Below are 18,411 nucleotides of genomic sequence, written 5' to 3'. Positions count from 1 at the left end.
CTCAGGAGGCTGAGGCAGGAGAATTGCCTGAACCCAAGAGGCGGAGGTTGCGGTGAGCCGAGATTGCGCCATTGCACTCTAGCCTGGGTAACGAGCGAAACTCCGTCTCCAAAAAAAAAAAAAAAAAAAAGCCTTATTCTAATTAAAATTAACAAAACAACAAAACAAACGAAAAAACTCAATTTACCCCCAATTTCCTCTGACTGTGTGTGAAGTCAGTATGAGGGGCCTTGATGGCCCAGGCTACAGGTCTATGAAGGCCTTAGGGTCTTTCCTACACCTTTTCTCACATCCATATACACAGAGACCAACTTCAACCTCCCCAACTCACCCAACTTGCAAAGAGGGAAACAAGAAAGAGTGGGGAAGGGGCTGCCCTAGGCTAACATACCAGAGTTCTCCCAACAGGAGAAAAGGGCACAGATGCCAGAGTCATACCAGTCTGTGTTCAACCCTAAGTTCAGCTGAGTCCCTTTCCTATTGGCTTCAGTTTCCTCATCTGTAAAATGGGACAATAGTACTAAACTGCTGATGGATGGCACATGCTAAGGTTAGTGACTAAGGCAGAGCCCACGCTTTGAGCACACCCTCAACTCCCTCCCGACCCAGACCAGCAAATCACCAACATGCCAACTCTGTGTCCAAATGTTGCTTTATCTTTCAGCATGAAAGATCTTCACAGTATCAAAAGTAAAGAATTGGAAAAAAATAAAATAAACCAAAAAAACCAAAAAACCAAACACAAAGAGAGCAGTGTTGGGCCAGCAGTACCATCAGCCCCGGCCCTTAGGCCAGCCCAGTCCGCAGGCTCTGAGTGTGGAGGCTGCGTAGCACCAGGAAGCGGCTCTGCTGAGGTCAAGGGGCCCCAGCACAGTGTGGCATCCATTCAGCTTTTGGTTGGTCCAGGATGGTGGGGAGCAGAGAGGGTCTTAGGTGGGTAGCTGGAGCACATGGAGGGAAAAACTGTAGGCCTTCAGCTGGCAGTCAGAGCCTCAGGACACCCCGAAGAAGCTCAGCCTGGGCAGGGTCTGAGAAAGAAAAAAAGAGCAGGATCACAGTAAACAACAGCTCATGCTCCAGCCTTCCTGTGCCATTTGGTTCCCCATGGGTCTTTGGTGGCAGAAACAGCTGGCTATTTTTGTTCCCTGGGCTGAAAATGTTGAACAGATTCCCTGGGTCACCTGCAGCAGAGGATGAAGGTTAATGGGTTGGGGGACACAGCCCCAGTCCTGGGATCCTGACAAGATGTGGGACAATCTAGTAGATCCAGCCTCTGGCACTTGGTGTCCATCGGCAGGTGCTGGGAGGCCAGCTGTGCAGCTGTGCTCTTGCCTCTGACTCTAGGTGCACAGCCGGGAGAAGGGTGGAGAGGGTCAAATGAGAGCACTTAGGAGGGGTGGGGAGAGTGGCATCTCCTATCCTGGAAAAGAGACCAGACAAGGTGAAAAAGGGTCAAGAGGAAGGAGACGGTTGCATTTGATTTCCTGGATGACAGAACTGGGCTTGTGGGAGGAGATTCAATCTCTTTTTCTCTCAGTAGGAATAACAGATGAAGGGCTTGGGGTTCCTGCTGCTCCTGGTTCCCATGGAGGTGGAGAAGACAGGTGGGAGGGCACCTGGGCTCTGGAAGACACTTCTGGGGCTTATGGGCCTCTTAATTTGGCAAAGGGGGCTGACTGAGCATAGCCCCCTCAGAGCAGAGGAGGACTAAAGTGAGTGTAAGGAAGACGATCTGGACTCTGGAGCAGCACAAAGATCACAGGGAGCCCCAGCTCTAAAGCCTGCCCTGGCTGCAGCTCTCTGGGCTGCCCCTGGGGAGCTAAGGGTCCAGGAAGTCTGCTGCTTAGGCCCAGAGAGGAGCTGCTCTGGCAACGGAAAGAGGAAAAAAGACAGGTGGGGCCATCAGAGGGAAGTGAGTTGTTTGTGAGCTCAGCTGCCTGCCTCGGCTTTCCACTGTCTCCAGAACAGCTGTGTGGTTGCCAGCCAGAAAAGGCCTCATCCCAGGGGTGCAGCTGAGGGTTGAGATATGAAACTGCAGAGCCACTTGGCCCCCAGCCCTGCCCAAGGCCTGCCTGTTAGCTGCCCTTCTCTTCTCTCATCAACAGGGTTCCAGGCTCAATGCTGTCTTCAGTCTTCTGTTCCCAGTCCAGATCCATCATCTGAGACCTCAGTTTCAGACAAAAGGACCCGTGTGGGTGGCTGGGAGGGGATGCCGAAGCCATGTGGCAGCCAGGTCTCTTCTTCTGGGAGGCAGTGTGGCTACCAATATCCTCATGGAACTTGTCCCGCTTCGGGGAGCCCCTATTAACTCCTCCATGCCTAAATGACCTACAAAGTGTCGGACCTACAAGATGGCTGTCCTCTATGATGTGCCCTCAGGGCCAGCCCCTTCTTACACTGCTTCAGCTGGGAAGCACCTTGGTAGCCTACACTGAGGAGTCCAGGCCAGGAAGTAGGACTTGACGCGAGGTATGGTAACGTTAGGGGTGAGGGCAGCCCTAGGGGTCCAACAGCTACCTGAGCACTTCGGAAAGCAGCTTGTAAGACCCTAGTGATGACACCCTAGGGGATGGCAGTCCAGGAAGGGGCCCTTCAGGAACATGGGCAGGAGGGCCCAGGGAGGAGGAATAGAAGAACAGAGGCCTACGGCTGAGTGGCTGTAGGAGGAAATGGGGCCCAGACCTCTGGAGACTGTAGCCAGTTGTGCCATTGCTGTGGAGGTGCAGAAGCCAGGGCTCCCATGCCCAGAGTCCAACTCCCTCTGCCCCAGAGCACAGAATGGTCTGGCAGGGGCACAGAAGGTGGCTAAGCACAGGCAGAGGCAGTGCATGTAACATTTGGGGTCTGTGTACCTCACTGAGCTGTGCTGGGAGTGGTTTTCTTGAGGCTGAAGTTGGTCCAGTTCACAGCAACTTTCTGACGAGTTTGCTTTGCAGAATCCAAACAGAACCTGTTGGATTTGAGGGACACAAGAGAAGGACAATCAGAGGTTCCGTCCCCTCCTCACCGGACTCCTGAGGTACCATGTCCCCATCACTAAGAAACCAGGTTCTCTACACAACCTCTTTGGCTTTCAGGTGTCAGGGTTTAGCAGGCATGGGAGCTTTGCTGGCTTGGGGGCTTCTGGACTGGACCCAGGGGACAACGTATGAAGACAATGACACTGCCTTGGGATTCCAGTTCCCTCCTCAACTGGTATTTGACTTTCTAGCTCTGCTGGACTGGCTTCCATGATTCCCTTAAGTACAGCTGTCCCTCTGAATCTGCAGGGGATTAGTTCCAGGACCGCCCCAGATACGGAAATCTGCAGATGCACAAGTCCTTTATATAAAGTGGTGTAGAATTTGCATATAACCTACACAGCTCTTCCCATATACTTTATTTATTTATTTATTTATTTTTTAAAAAAGAGAGAGATGGGGTTGCACTATATTGACCAGGCTGGTCTCAAATTCGAGCTCAAGTGATCCTCCCACCTTGGCCTTCCAAAGTGCTGATCCCAGGTGTGAGCCACCGTACCTGGCCTTCCCATATACTTTAAGTCATCTCTAGATTACTTAAAGACATTAAATGCTATATAGTTATTACATATTTATTTATTTATTTATTTTTGAGACAGTGTCTTGCTCTGTTGCCCAGGCTGGAGTGCGATGGCACAGTCTTGGCTCACTGCAACCTCTGACTCCCAGGTTCAAGTGATTCTCCTACCCCAGCCTCTTGAGTAGTTTGGATCACAGGCATGAGCCACCATGCCCAGCTAATTTTTGTATTTTTAGTAAAGATGTGGTTTCACCATGTTGGCCAGGCTGGTCTTGAACTCTGGACCTCAAGTACCTTGGGTTATCTGCCTGCCCTGGCCTCCCAAAGTGCTGAAATTACAGGTGTGAGCCACGGCCTGTAAAAATACCTTTTTTTTTTTTTTTTTTGAGATGGAGTCTCACTCTGTGGCCCAAGCTGGAGTGCAGTGGCACAATCTCAGCTCACTGCAGCCTCTCTCCCAGGTTTCAGTGATTCTCCTGCCTCAGCCTCCCGAGTATAGCTGGGATTACAGGCACGTGCCACCAGGCCTGGCTAATTTTTGTATTTTTAGTGGAGACAGGGATTCACCATGTTGGTCCGGCTGGTTCTCCAACTCTTGACCTCAGGTGATCTGCCTGCTTCGGCCTCCCAAAGTGCTAGGATTAGAGGTGTGAGCCACTGTGCCCGGCCCAAAATACTAATTTAAAAAAAATTCACGGCCGGGCGCGGTGGCTCACGCCTATAATCCCAGCACTTTGGGAGGCCGAGACGGGTGGATCACGAGGTCAAGAGATCGAGACCATCCCGGTCAACATGGTGAAACGCCGTCTCTACTAAAAATACAAAAAGTTAGCTGGGCATGGTGGCGCGTGCCTGTAGTCCCAGCTACTCGGGTGGCTGAGGCAGGAGAATTGCTTGAACCCAGGAGACGACAGAGGTTGCGGTGAGCCGAGATCGCGCCATTGCACTCCAGCCTGGGTAATGAGCGAAACTCTGTCTCAGAAAAAAAGAAAAAAAAAAAAAAATTCACATTATTTAGTAATGTATTGCTATTTTTGTACTTTTTTTCTTGAATATTTTTGATCCGCTGATGCAGAACCTGCAGATGTGGAGGGTGACTGTATGCTGTGTGTCTTTCCCCCTAATCTTTTGTACTCACTGGCCCCCCCAGCGTAAATACTTTTTCATTTTATCTGGCCAACTCATTATCACTTCAGGTTCAGCTTGGTTACCACCTCTCTTGGGAAGGCCTCCTGGCCAGCCCCCACCCCTTCCATCCTTCCCAGCCCCATGGCATTTATCAGTAGGCTGTGTGTTCATGGCCATCTAGACTCTTTGTCTAGACTGCTTCATTGACCTCCGCCCAGGCAAAGCAGAGAATGTGCAAGTGAAGACAAAGCAAACAGCTGGAAAAAGCCCTGGTTCTTGGAGCCTGACATGCCTCCTCCTCTCTGTCTCTTGTACGTTCCTGGATGTGCCATCCCACTCAGTGGCTCTGTGAGTTTTCAGCAGGCAGGCTGGTGGGAGAGGGCCTACAGGGGCGGCAAGCCTCCCCAAGGGGTCAGGGGCAAGGGAGCAGACCTTTCTGAGGCCTGAGGCACACCATGGGGCTTGAGTGTCGGCAGGACCTGGAGTCCTCCACAGTGGGAGAGCAGGCAGCCCACACCTACCTCTTAAAGTACTCCACCTCTCGGTCAGTCTCATCCATCTCCACCCCGTCCATGTCCTTGGGCAGGAACACATCGTCTAGGAAGACACAGCCAGGAGGGCTCAGTGCCCATGGCCAGGCCTCTGGGGTTATGGTCTGGGGGCAGCGTTGCCTACACACAAAGGCTGCCCCTCCACCCCGTGGCCTGGCTGGGGTAGGGGGTCAGCCACTCGGTTCCTGGTGCACTCACCCAAGGAGGAGGCTGGCTTCTCCTGCTTGTTGCGGCTCCGGCGGCTGCGGCCCTTGCCCTGGGGCAAGCTCTGTGGCCTTGCTGGGCCTGGGGGCTGCACAGACTCCTGCTCCGGAGGCCGTGCCTTGGCCTCGCCTGACCAGTTTCGCCAAGAGCTGCCCTTTTCCTTCTCAGTTTTGGGGCTGCCGGCCCAACCTGGTCCTGGCCGGCTCCCCCGGCTCCCCTCTCCAGCCTCAGCACAGCTGCCTACTTTGGGAGGCTCTGGGACCTTGCCTGGCTGCTTGGGGCCAGCAACCTGGCCCTTGGCAGTGGGAGCCTCTAGGCTGGCTGGGGGTTGGGGGCCTGGGCTTGCTTCGCTCTTCTTGGTTTGACTGCCCTGCCTCTTGCCCTTCCGCGGCTTCCCACCTGAGGCCACAGGCTCAGGCAGCTCCTGCTTGCAACTGGGAACATCCTTTGAGCTTGGCTCCTCAGAGCTGGGGTAACTCGGCTTGGGCGTCTTGACCCAGATCACCCGGGACAGGTTGGGCACGGTGTTGAGTCTCCTGACGAGCCCGTTCTCAGGGACGATACCGGGAGGGGGGCCCCTCACCTCTGTCCATGGTGGGTGGGGGCCTCTCATTTCCGTCCATGGTAAGGCTGGCTCGCCTGGAACTTGTAACGTGTGGTTCTGGGGTGAGGCCAAAGTCAAAGGGGACAGGTCAAGGTTGATGTCAGGCTGCTGCTCTGCCAAGCCACTGAGGTTTGAGGGGGGTAGGCTCTGAGGCTCAGGCTCAGCAGCTCCCTCCTTAGAGAAGCCATTGCTGTCCATGCTGAGCTCACACACACTGAAGTTGGAACGGATGGAGTCCTTGACAGTGTTTTGGATCTCCTGCAGACGGCTGCTCAGGAAGCTGTTGACCCGATCCAGTTCCTGGTCGGGCCACTCCAAGAACTTCTCCCCGGCAGGCCTTGGCTCCTGGCTTCCAGAAACACGATTCGCCTGCTTTAGAGCTTCTGCTGCCAACTGGGCCTTCTCCTTTTCCTGCCAAGACAAGAGGCAGTTTCAGCAGGGGCCTGTCAACTTCTAGGCACAATGTGATACCTGACCTATCAACCTGGGGCCCAGCTTTGCCATAAACTTGCTGGAGGCAAAGCCTTAAAATCGTAGCCTGCTTACCTACCCTGCAGGAATGAAGGCAAAATGCAGCCACATAGGTGCATGTCCTGGCGGCAGGGGTACAGTCACACCCACAGAGGGTAGGGTGTTTACAGCTTGTTCACCCAGAGCCCCAGTCTCAGTGCACTCATCTGCACAATGGGGACAATAATTCCGAAGTAAAGCCAAAGTGGGGATGCATGTGAAGACTGCTACTAGAGAGGCATTCTCTCCACCCCTGCAGGTGGTGGGAAAAAAGCCACACCCCATCATGGGGTCTTACAGGAGGCAGGTGTTGGGACAGATGAGACTGCTCTGGTTGAGAGGGCATGTACCTTCCTGATGCTAAGTCTGGGTATTACCAAAGAGGGCAGTGTTCCCGTAGAAAGGCCACTTGCTGCACACTTGGTCTCAAGCAATCAAGGCCACACCTAGAGTGTGCCCAGTGGCATACCATAGACAACCACACTGGCCTACACAGCAAGATGTGAGAGCTGCTCCTTTACTCAAGTGAGGCCTGGAAGGCTCAGAGAGGCTGGGCCCTGCCAGTTGGCTTTGATAGCACTGGATCTAGGGAACTGAAATGAGTGCCTGCTACCATCTCAGAGTCAACACAAAGAGGGTGACTCTGTGCTCCAGCAGGCAGGCACTTATACTCTCATCTTTTGTGAACCCTGGCTCCGCAACGGACCATGGTTCACTGTTCTCTGGGACCTGGGACAAATCACTTACTCTCTCCGAACCTTACTTTTCCTATGTGTAAATCAGTAAGAAGAGGTATCTCTACATTCCAGGGTCACTATGAGGACAGCTAAGAGTCTGTGTGGGGTCCCTTCCCATGTGCGAAGGTGAGGCTGGGCCTCATAACCCTCAGGGAGCAGCTCATCCTGTGGCAGCTGCAGCAGCATTGTAGCTATGGGTAGAGCTCAGAGGCCCTGGGTTTGGATCAATGAGGACTGAGGGCCCTTCAGGTCGCTTCCCCCCAGCACCATACAGATTTCACAGAAAAGTTTTGCTGCTAAAAAAAAAAAACAGTCTGACAACTACGGGTGTGGAGGGAGTGACAAGGAACCATATACACTCTGGTAGGAAGAGAAGAAAGCACAGAAACATACACTTTCTGCTCTGTATGGTGAGCACTGCCCATAGGTATCTCTTTTAATCCTCGCCACTGTCTTCGCTGCATCATGACCCTCTGTTTATAGGAGAGAAACCTCGACTTTGGAAAGAACAGGAAGTGGCGAGGAAGTAGGAGAGCCGGGACAAAACACCCAGGCCTCTTCTTTAGAAGTTCGTATGTTTCTCAATTCCATCTGACCATTTACCAACCATCGAGGCTATGAGGCAGTGGGGCAGGCCCTGTGAGTTTAGTGTACGAGCGACAGTCTCCACCTCACTGACTTTAGTCTGCTGGGGGAGACCACAGCAAACAGCCTGTTGAATTGAGAGTGACAGTGACAAGTGCTGCCTGGAAGCACGCACAGGGTGACCTGGGAAACTAGAGGAGGTGCTCCCAACCCAGACTGGGTCACCAGGGTGTGCTTCCCAGAGGCGGCAGGGAACCTGAGCACTGAAGCGGGAGTGGGATCATCCTGGAGGCAGTGAGACAAGCATTTTCTAGAGAAGGAACAGCAAGCAGAAAGGCTGGAAACGGAAAAGCTTCTGGGAATGCAAATCATTCAGAGGTACAGCTGTAGCCCAGATTTTTTAGGGGATGTAGGGGTTGGATGGGGCAGATGGGCAGGAAGGCCAGAAAGGAGAGGCTGATAAAGCTGGCAAGCTGGGCAGGGGCTGACTGTGAAGACCCCTGCAGGCCCTACAGGGTGTGTGCCCAAGGGCAATGTCCAGCCACTGATGGCTTTTAAGGTAGTGGTAGTAGGGTGGAGAGCAGTGGACTGGTCTGAGCTATCAGCGAGGTGGCATGGATAGGGCTTTTGGTGATGGGTAGGGACAGAGAATGAGGTAAGTCAGAGACATTGACAACCACTATGGCTGCCATAGCAGCTCCACTGCCCGCGCACTCACACGTGCCAGGCACTCTGCCCAACCTTTCCATGCATCATTCCATTTCATCCTCACAACAATCTAGGACTTAGGTTCTGTTATTCTCATTTTATGGATGAAGAAACTGAGGCTTAGAAGTTAAGTGATGTGCCCAAGGTCATACAGCAAGTGTGGCAGAGCCAAGCATCAAACTGTGATCCAGTTCGAGGCATGCTGCTCTGGGTCGCTATGATGCACTCGTCAGGCCAGCACCGAGGGCTCCAGCTCAGGCAACAGGGTGGGAGGCAGTGCCACTCACTAGACAGACAACAGAGAATGGATAGCAGGCCTCTTTGGAGAAAGACTACAAGCTGAACTTTGGATGTGCAGAGTCTGAGATGCCTGTGGGATGTGCACAAGGAGATGCCCAGTAGCAGCTGGAGATTTGGATGTGCAGGGCAGGGAGGAAACATTATCTGGCTGTTTCTAGATGGCATCTCTCTTTCCCAAGGAGATGTCCCTAGGAAGGAGGGTCAAGTAGAGGAAGAGGAGCTCACAAAGGAGACAGAAAGGACATCAGAGAGGAAGGTAAGAAATCTGGAGAACATGGCAGTCCCCCTGCCCTTTCCTGCCTGGCTGAGGACAGAGGAGCCAAAGGCAATGCTTAAGAAGGACAAACACAAAATGCCAGATGTTCTCTCGTGGACTGATATGACGGCAACAGGACAGGAGAATGGATTTGGCAACAGAAAAGTCACTGGTGACTCTGGAGAGGGTGTGGGTAGTAAACAGTCTGCAGTGAGCTAACTGGAGGCGAAGTGAAGACAGTGAATGCAGACATCGTTTTTCAAGAAATGTGGATGTGATGACAGGAAAGGGGCTGGGGAGGGGCTGAGAGAGAGGTACCAGGCTTTACTTCCAACAGAGAGTGGTGGACACCATGAAACGTGGATAGGCACAGCAAGGCGGAGAGACTAAGCTATAGCAGGAGCCTGTGGCTGGGCTGAGGGGTCAAGAAAGTACCACATGGGCCTTAGGTGGGAAAAGGGTGATTCTCATGACAAAGAAGAAAGTAGGTTTGCAGGTGGGAATGGCAAGGCAGCAGGAGAATCCCTGTACAGTGGCTTTTTTCCTCATTGAAATAGAAAGTGAAGTTATTTGCCAAAAAATAAGGCATGGGCTGGTAAGGCCTAACGGTTTGAGAATGGAGGCCTGACAGAGGGACTGTGGGGAATGGACGTGCTAAGGCACAGGAAGCCCAGGGAACCGTGAGAAGCCTGCCTGGTGACATGGGAGCTCGGGAAGCGTAGTCCACATGGCTGGGTGCCACAGATTCACTCACGTGCTTTTCTTGAGATGTAGAAAGGGAGAGCCAGACTGGGGTGGAACCCAGGGCTGCGGTGTTTCTGAGTGGGTCTGAAGGAAAGACAGTGGGGCAAGGAATCGAGTACTGGTAAGAGAGTGAGTGATGGGTCAATTTGCCTGCCCTCCTACCAATACTTAGCAGTGCTTACTCCATTCAAGTGAGTGAAGAACAGACTGGCCTGGGAAGAAGAGAAAGCGGCAGGAGAGTCTTCAGTGGATGTGGAGGAGTGGTACGGAGGTCACAGATGACACAGCCAGGGGTGCGGTTTTAAAGGAGCAGGCTAATTGTCTCTCTGCTCCCCTCTCCCACTGCCAACCCATGACTTTCCCCTTTGTGTAGACAGAAGACACCGAGACAGAAGGAGAGAGGGCCACGGGCTGGCAGTGGGAAAAGGGAGCAGACAGACACCGGGGTTTGTCCATCCGCCGAGGCAGGAGAGAAGGAACAGCTGTCATGAAACAGCCACTGGGGGCAGCTGGGCTTTAGTGGACAGCCACACCGTGAAGTCCAGGAGGTAGAGGGAGACAAGGGAGGAGGCTGCTGTCTACAGAGATAATGACCACAATCTCCGTACACATGATACTGCCACTGCCTATTTATTCCTGCAGCCCCATGCCTAAGTCTGGAAAGGCAGGGCTGCCTGGTTCTGCCTGGGCCTGCCCGACAGGAGCTGTGCAGTGAGCTGCGGGATGAGTGAGCAGAACCTCGAGATACATGAGGTGGGGCAGGAATACAGTGGAAGTTACCCAAGGGCGGCTATGAAGGAGGAAGCAGCTGAACTGAACTTGGAAGGAAAGTTTGTCAGAAGAAAAGGAGAGAGAAGATAACATTATCAGTAAAGGGGAAGAGACATCTGGGCACACAAGACTTACGAAAAGCACACCAGACCTGGGAACTGGGGACCTAATTGGGAACCACTGCCCTAAGAAGCCAGGAAAGGCCAGGGGGACTACTGCAGCCCACTGAACCTTTCTGGCTGGGTGACTCTGCATGGGGGAAAGACAGTGCTGACCACATTCAGAAGGCAGTGGTGGGACCGCTTGGCTCACTACTTCAGGTGGCAGGAGAAGGATCCTGGTTGTCCTTGGGGCTGAAAAAGGATGGCGAATCACTTCTGCTTTCCAAAGCACTAGGGCTGTTTGACCACCCAGGAACTGGAACTAGCTGGTTGTTACACCCAAATCTCTTCGGATGCTGAGCTCCCAAGCGTGTCACTGTGCAGATGCAGTTGGGAGTAGGCAGATGAAGAGGTAATGAAGCCACAAGGGATAAGCCATCAAGCTCCAGGGCTCATCTGGCAGGAGGGCTGCCTGGGAATAGCTCACCGGGTTCCATCCTCAGCCCCGAGGACTGGTTCATTCCCCTGGCTTCAATTACATCTCTGTGCTGGTAAATGCTAGCCCTGCACTTCTCCACTTAGAGATCTCACGGGAACCTTCGAGTCAACACGCCTCAACTGAATTCACTGTCTTCTGCAAATCCATCCTGGCTCAGTGAAAGGCACCACCATCTTGATAGTCACCAAGCAAACACCTGGGAGACATCCCTGCCTCCATCTCCCTCTCCTGCCATCAGATCAATGGCCCATCACTTCGGCTTCCTCTGAAAATCCCTCTCTTCTTCTCTGGCCCCACCATCAGTCATCTCTCCCTGGGCCCGCATTTCCTGCCTGAGGCATCGAACTTGAGGTCTTCCTGCCTAGAACCCTCCAAGCTACCTTCCATTTGGCCACGCTATAATCTTAGGATGCAGGTGTGACCAAGTGCATTCTTTTTTTTTTTTTTTTTTTTTTTTTTTGAGGCGGAGTTTCACTCCTGTTACCCAGGCTGGAGTGCAATGGCGCGATCTCGGCTCACCGCAACCTCCGCCTCCCAGGTTCAGGCAATTCTCCTGCCTCAGCCTCCTGAGTAGCTGGGATTACAGGCACGTGCCACCATGCCCAGCTAATTTTTTGTATTTTTAGTAGAGACGGGGTTTCACCATGTTGACCAGGATGGTCTCGATCTCTTGACCTTGTGATCCACCCGCCTCGGCCTCCCAAAGTGCTGGGATTACAGGCTTGAGCCACCGCGCCCGGCGACCAAGTGCGTTCTTTGATTAAAACCCTCAGTGACTTCTCTCACCCGCAGGATAAAGCCAAAGCTCTTCCGCAGGGCCTCGGAGGCCCTCCCTCAACAACACTGTCCATCCCGCCTCTCTTCTGCTCAGTTTTGGCTGTCAAGCTCCTGTGGAATGTGCCATGCTGGCTGCCAGGAGAGCCCTCCTGAGGAGTCTGTACTCACAGTCAGCCTCTTGTAAAGCCATTTCCAGGCGGGACAGGGGACTTCCCTCATCCCAGTACTTGTCACATGCTAACATGCTTTTCCAGTTTTGTGTCAGTCTCCCCACTGGACTCAGCTTCTCCTGGGTGAAAACTTAACTGTGTCACACTTTCGCTGCCAGTATTTGTAGAAGTGTTTGCTGAACGAATAAATGACTGACTGAAGCAAGTCCTTGGCTTGGAGGAATCCAGCAAGCAGCTTTTCAGGCCAGGACACGTTTTTCCTCCAGTTATTTGCCCCAAGGCTCCCTGACCCTGATGCCTCCCAAACTCATTCAGACCTTCCCAGAAAAGTAAGTCAAGCTGAGGCCTTTGGCAGCCAGCATTATTCATGCCCCCAGAAGTCCTGGGGGTTGGGGTGAGAGTCCTCAGGGACGAGAGGTGGCAGAGCTGGGCTCCCCCTACACCCACCTTCTTTTTCAGCTTGTGCCGGGCCCGCTTGGCGGCCCTGGCGCTGTTGGGGACTTTGGGCTCCGTGCTGTTGATGAATTCCAGCAGCTCATCCACATCTCGGTGGTCCACGGCGGGCTCCCCAGGGATCCCGCCCAGGGCGCCCCCCTTCATGGGCAGCTCCTCTTTCCGCCTGGTCAGCCTCGAGCGGAGCTTCTCCCGGATCTCAGTATAATTCCGACTCGTCGGGGCAGCGGGTGGCTGGGGGAGGGGGAGGTGCTGACATTACACCCTGGGCCTGGGAGGCCCATAGCACTCCCACCCGCTGGCACCAAGTATGTGATGAGAAGCAAGACAACTGTTCTCTCTACCATTAGCCACCAAGGCCACATGGCTTCACCCTCTCAGCCAGGCTGAACCCAGGCGGCAGTGCGTGAAGGGACTGGGAGGGAACAGGGCAGAACTGGGCAAATATTGACTGGGGAGCCAGGAAAGCAAGTTGGAGCCCGGGCTTTATCACTGGGAATCTGTATGACCTTGGGCGAATCACTGAGTCTTTGTGAGCCTCAATTTTGTCATTTCTAAAATGAGGATAAGAACCCCTAGCTCAAAGGTGACTAGCAATGTAATTACTTTCATTTCTTCTATCCTCAGCTGCTCTACCCTAACCGGCAGCCCTCTCCTCTTCACCTTATGAGACTTCTGCACTGCTTCCTCCCCCTGGCCAGAGCCAGCATGCCCTCTGATCTGAGCCTCCTTCCTGGCGCCGTCTGTGCTCACGGCCTGTCCCTCGGCTGGCTGTCACACTTGGGGGACTGAGAGCCTTTTTGCTTCCACTCTGCCTTCATCACGCCCAAGCGTTCACTTCTCTGGGATTACACACGTATACATACTCATCAGAATCATAGCTCTCTGCCATTTCCTTTCCTTTCGCCTAAGGAAAAAAAGTCAATCTTAAGAGAAACCACGAGAAGAGCAAAGGTAGCAAAATGTTTAAAAACCCCTACCTCACAAATGTGCTGTGAGAATCAAGCGAGCGGACGCAGGTGCGAGGACTCACACAGCCCCAGTGTGGTTGGCAAGTACCACCATGAGCAAGGGGGCCTCTGGGGAGAGCAGCGTGCTCCTTTTGCTCACCTTGGCTGGCCCCCAGCCCTCTCTGGCCTGGGCAGGCTCACTCACCGCATTGTGGCCGAAGAACTCACAGTAGCAGCAGTCACAGAACTTCCCATCTCTCTGGTGGGTAGAGGACGAGGTGCAGGAGCTTCGCTCGGAGCTGCTATCCTCTTCCTCACCCAGCCCCTCATCTGCCTCACAGGGCTGGGGCAGCTGGCAAGCCAGGCCACTGTGTGCAAACTTGTGCCCCTTGCACCCAGGATCCCTGCTGATGGGGAGGAAGGGCCAGAGGTGAGGGAGAGTGACACAGGAGCCCGGGAAGCCTCCCAACCACCACCTGCTGTCCAGACCACCCTTCACTTGCCCCACTCCACAAAGGTCCTCGGCAGTCCAACTGCACTGCACCTCTCACCAGAACAGGGTGAACACCCGCACTGTCCCTCAGGGCCCATCCCAGACACAAATGTGGCTCTTCTGGAAAGAAGAGGCCTCATGCCTCCCCTGCCTGCACCCACCATGCACCCCTTCTCAGGCTACTGAGCACACCTCACTCTATCCTCCGCTTATTGTGTGTCACTCTCATGGTGTGTGTGTGCACTGTCTCTTAAACTAGACTGCACGCCTCAAGGGCAGGGGCTGTGTCACTTCTGTTTTTGGGTCCCAGTGTATAGTATAACAACCTTGCACACAGCAGGTGCTCAATAAATAGGTCTGAACCCAGTAGTGGGCTGATGGCTCCTCTGGAAAACCAGACTATCCACGAGGTCAGTCTCCTTTCACTTTCTAAGGTGCTTCTCGGTCGAGTCTGGTGTTCTGGAGCAGTGAGTGGAGCTGCCTTAACCACAGGGCACAGAGTTGAGGAAAAGCAAGTGACTTCTGGGCCACAGACTACAAGAGCCACTGTTTGTGCTAGGTTCTGGATTCGGCGTATTATTTCTAACCATCCCCCAAATCCTGCAATATAAGTGTCATTATCCCCACTTTGCAGCGGTGGAGAGTGAAGCCGAAAACTTGAATGCTTGGCCCAACAGGTGGCCAGGACTCAAGGATGCAAACAGACCCTGACAACGATGCGCGACGAACAGGAGGATAAAGTGAGGTATGCACAGTGCCCTGAGAAGGGATGAGTGGTGGGTGCAGGCAGGGGAGATGCAGGGAACTCAAGCCCCCGTTTCTCTCTATGCAAAACTCATACTCTCTCCACTGTACTGTTCTGCCTCTGAATTTCACGAAGCACTGGGATATCTTGTAATATAGAATATTTTCCCAGGGTTAAGAATGAGACATATGCCTGAAACACCCCATTATTAGAGCCAGTAAGAGTTGAAGCCTTAGGCTGGGTCATGAGCAGCTGAAGCACCCATTGGGCTGAACCCAACACTGGGGTGAGGCTGAGGTGGCAAGGGAACCGAGAGCAAGGATGGAGCTCAAGGAGCTGTGTGCCCAGCTTCCAGGGCAGTCCAAAGCAGCCCTCTCTGCTGCTGGAAAGGATGCTAAACAAGTGACAAGGATTAAAAAAGATGGTGGGAGAAATCATCATCAGTGCTGCTTACAGAAGTTTATTCCAAACTGACCATTCGTTATCTATTGCATTAGCAAAGATTGATTTTACTTTTGAGACAGGCTCTCACTTTGTTGCCCAGGGTAGAGTTCAGTGGCACGATGTCAGCTCACTGCAGCCTATACCTCCCAGGCTCAAAGTGATCCTCCCACCTCATTCCCAGCAACCTGAGTAGCTGGAACTAGAGGCATGTACAGCATGCCCTACTAATTTTTAAATTTTTTGTAGAGACAGGGTCTCATTATGATGCCCCTGCTAGTCTCCAGCTCCTGGGTTCAAGGAATCTTTCCACTTTGGCCTCCCAAAGTGCTGGGATTATAGGCATGAGCTAGCGCACCACGCTGCAAAAATGATTTTAGAAAAATTAAAGTAGTGTGCCTGAGAATATGGGAAAACCAGCACTCACTGGAGATTGCATCAATTTGGAGAGCCCTTTGGATAGCAGTTTTTCAATGTGTATTAAGAACCCTCAAAAAGAACACAAAACACACAAAAAAACACCTCAACAGCCTTTAACTGATAACTTTTTTCATTCTGAGAACTTGATTGCAATGAGAAAAATCCAAAAGAGGAAAATGCTTTAAGCAAATACATATTTATTTATTTATTTATTTATTATTTTTTTGAGACGGAGTTTCGCTCTTGTTACCCAGGCTGGAGTGCAATGGCGCGATCTCGGCTCACCGCAACCTCCGCCTCCTGGGTTCAGGCAATTCTCCTGCCTCAGCCTCCTGAGTAGCTGGGATTACAGGCACGCGCCACCATGTCCAGCTAATTTTTTGTATTTTTAGTAGAGACGGGGTTTCACCATGTTGACCAGGATGGTCTCGATCTCTTGACCTCGTGATCCACCCGCCTCGGCCTCCCAAAGTGCTGGGATTACAGGCGTGAGCCACCGCGCCCAGCCCTGCAAATACATATTTAGAGACCCTGCTGGTAATGTTAAAATGTTGAAATAACCTAAATGCTCAGCAACTGGGGAAGAATAACATGAATTGCAGTCGATGTTCTCCGGACTTTGAAGCTAGGGGCTGAGAACACCACAGGAACACAAACATGCTGAGGCGGCAACGCAAAGGGAACACTGGCGGGCAGCAGACTGTGCAGACACTGTCAACCCAGCATGTGCAAGACACAGGAGACTTTCCAATAGGAAAATATAAATACACAATAAACAAAGATCTGATTTATAACATAAAAGTACACATCTTCACCAAAGAATTCTCTTTCAAATATATGTTAATATAACCTTTCTTAGTAGAGTTACTTCTAAGAATCTCCCTAAAGGACATGATTTCTCATTCAAACAGATTTAGGTGCAGGGATGGTTATTACAGTCTCATTCATCATGGTTAAAAAACTGGAAATGCCTACATGTCCAGGAACAGAGGGAATGACAAATGTACAGCTTGAGCTGTACGGTAAGACATTATATGGCCACTGAAAAGTTTCTTGAAGAATTTTAACTGGGGAAATGATCATGACGTAATGTTAAAAAATAACTACTACACAAAAGGTATATCAAATTTCTAATTATGTTATTTATATACAGAAACGTCATGGTGAAAATATACTACAGTGGTAGAATTTAGGTTGTGAGGACATTTTTTTCCTTATACATTTCTGAATTGTTCCAAGTTAAAGACAAAACAAAACAAAATACAAAACAAACAAACCCACGTACTAGTTTTTTTTTTTTTTTTTTTTTAAAGCTCTGTCATACAGGCTGGAGTACACCGGCATGATCAATGCTCACTGCAACCCCAAACTCCTGGGTTCAAGCAATCCTGCTGCCTCAGCATCCTGAGAAGGTAGAACTACAGCCGCATGTCATCACGCCCAGCTAATTTTCAAAACTTTTTGTAGAGAGGGGGTCGCCACGTTGCCTAGGCTGGTCTCAAACCCCTAGGCTCAAGTGATCTTCCTGCCTAGGCCTCCCAAAGCGCTGAGAGTATAGGTGTGAGCCACTGTGCCTGGCCAAAACACATACTTCTTTACAATTGGAAAAATAATGAAAGAAAATATATAGTCTACTCTTTAATTTCCACTTCAAAGTTACCTAAAAATTTTCCAAAATTCTGAGTTCAAGTGGGCAGAGTGTTTGCCCTTCATGCAGCACACTTACCTGTGAGTGCTAGGGAGTGGCTGAGAGCTCGGGGGAGGGAGGAGAGGCCCACTGCAGTGCCCACCACAGTGCCCACTGCAGGGGTGGCTGCACCCCGAGAATGGCGGGGGCATCTTCAGGAGCGGCATGCTGGTGGAGGGCAGATGGGAGCTCTGACATGGTCCTGGAGTGTGGGGGGTAGAGGCAGCAGCAACAGGGCACTCTGAAGCCTGGGCAGGGAAAGGTGCTGCCGGGGTGGTGGGCAGCAGGTGTGGGTGGGGTGGGGAGGCAAAGGAGCTGGGGAGAGACGGGATTAGAGATGCTGGCTGGGGGTGGTGGCCGGTGGGGCTGTTAGGGGGAGCAGTGAGGTCTGAGTGCTGGTGGTGCTCCGACATGGGGAAAGCCTCACCTGTGGGCAGAGGGAGGAGAAAGGGGTCAGAATGAGAGCCCATACCTGGGAAGGAAAGCCCACAGGCTCACTGCCACAGCATCCTGCTTCTGTGACCAGAGGGCAGAGCCTCCCAGCACAGGTGACCCTGGAGCTGGAGAGGATTCTGTGTGGGCAGCAACACAGCTAAGCAGGCTCAAGGAGCCCCAGCCCAAGCAAGAAGATACTAGGAATGCTGATTCCACAGAAGGCCCCATGCCTTTCCTGCAGCATGAGCAGGGTATATGTATTCTGTCTCTCAGGGTCTGTCTAGGATCTGTTTGTACACAGGTGCTCCTCAGGCCTGGAGGATGGCCTGCAGAAGCCAGGGAAGCAGCAGGCCCAGGCTCTGCCCCTGTGCCATGTGTACCAAAGCAGCAGAGCACGCCGGACCCTTGAGGGCCCTAGATGTCAGAGAAGTGGGAAAAAGGTTCTGATGACTCTCTAGCATGTACCAAAATAAATGGAATTATGTACTGCTCAACACTCATAATTCTGGGGGCGGCACCAATTTGAAGTTCTCAGCCCCTTCATTTAGAAGTATGACAGTAAGTCATATTTATATATAAACCAGTAACTCAAGAGTTTTGTC

The 18,411-nt window shown here is 52.3% G+C and overlaps 1 protein-coding gene across 15 annotated transcripts in view; it reads right to left on the bottom strand.

The window, feature by feature from the left end:
- Positions 1–634: 634 nt before the first annotated feature.
- FAM193B (family with sequence similarity 193 member B) overlaps positions 635–18,411 on the bottom strand; it is a 35,796-nt gene continuing 18,019 nt past the window's right edge. For 8 of the 15 annotated variants that reach the window (XM_039460462.2, XM_039460465.2, XM_074390479.1 and 5 more), the window contains 7 exons: positions 17,414–17,801; positions 13,794–13,995; positions 12,633–12,872; positions 5,418–6,438; positions 5,190–5,265; positions 2,853–2,950; positions 635–1,028 (listed from right to left, as the gene is read on the bottom strand). In XM_039460462.2, the coding sequence (XP_039316396.2) occupies positions 2,854–2,950; positions 5,190–5,265; positions 5,418–6,438; positions 12,633–12,872; positions 13,794–13,995; positions 17,414–17,801 (2,024 nt within the window). In that variant the 3' untranslated portion in view covers positions 635–1,028; position 2,853. Of the gene's footprint in view, positions 1,029–2,852; positions 2,951–5,189; positions 5,266–5,417; positions 6,439–12,632; positions 12,873–13,301; positions 13,407–13,793; positions 13,996–17,413; positions 17,802–18,411 lie in introns of those variants that run through there. The other 7 variants (XM_039460463.2, XM_039460466.2, XM_039460464.2 and 4 more) reach the window with 6 other exon arrangements.

The sequence above is a fragment of the Saimiri boliviensis genome, chromosome 20 (assembly GCF_048565385.1).
Source record: "Saimiri boliviensis isolate mSaiBol1 chromosome 20, mSaiBol1.pri, whole genome shotgun sequence".
In the NCBI taxonomy this organism is placed as follows: domain Eukaryota; kingdom Metazoa; phylum Chordata; class Mammalia; order Primates; family Cebidae; genus Saimiri; species Saimiri boliviensis.
This window is presented reverse-complemented; position numbering and strand designations above follow the sequence as displayed.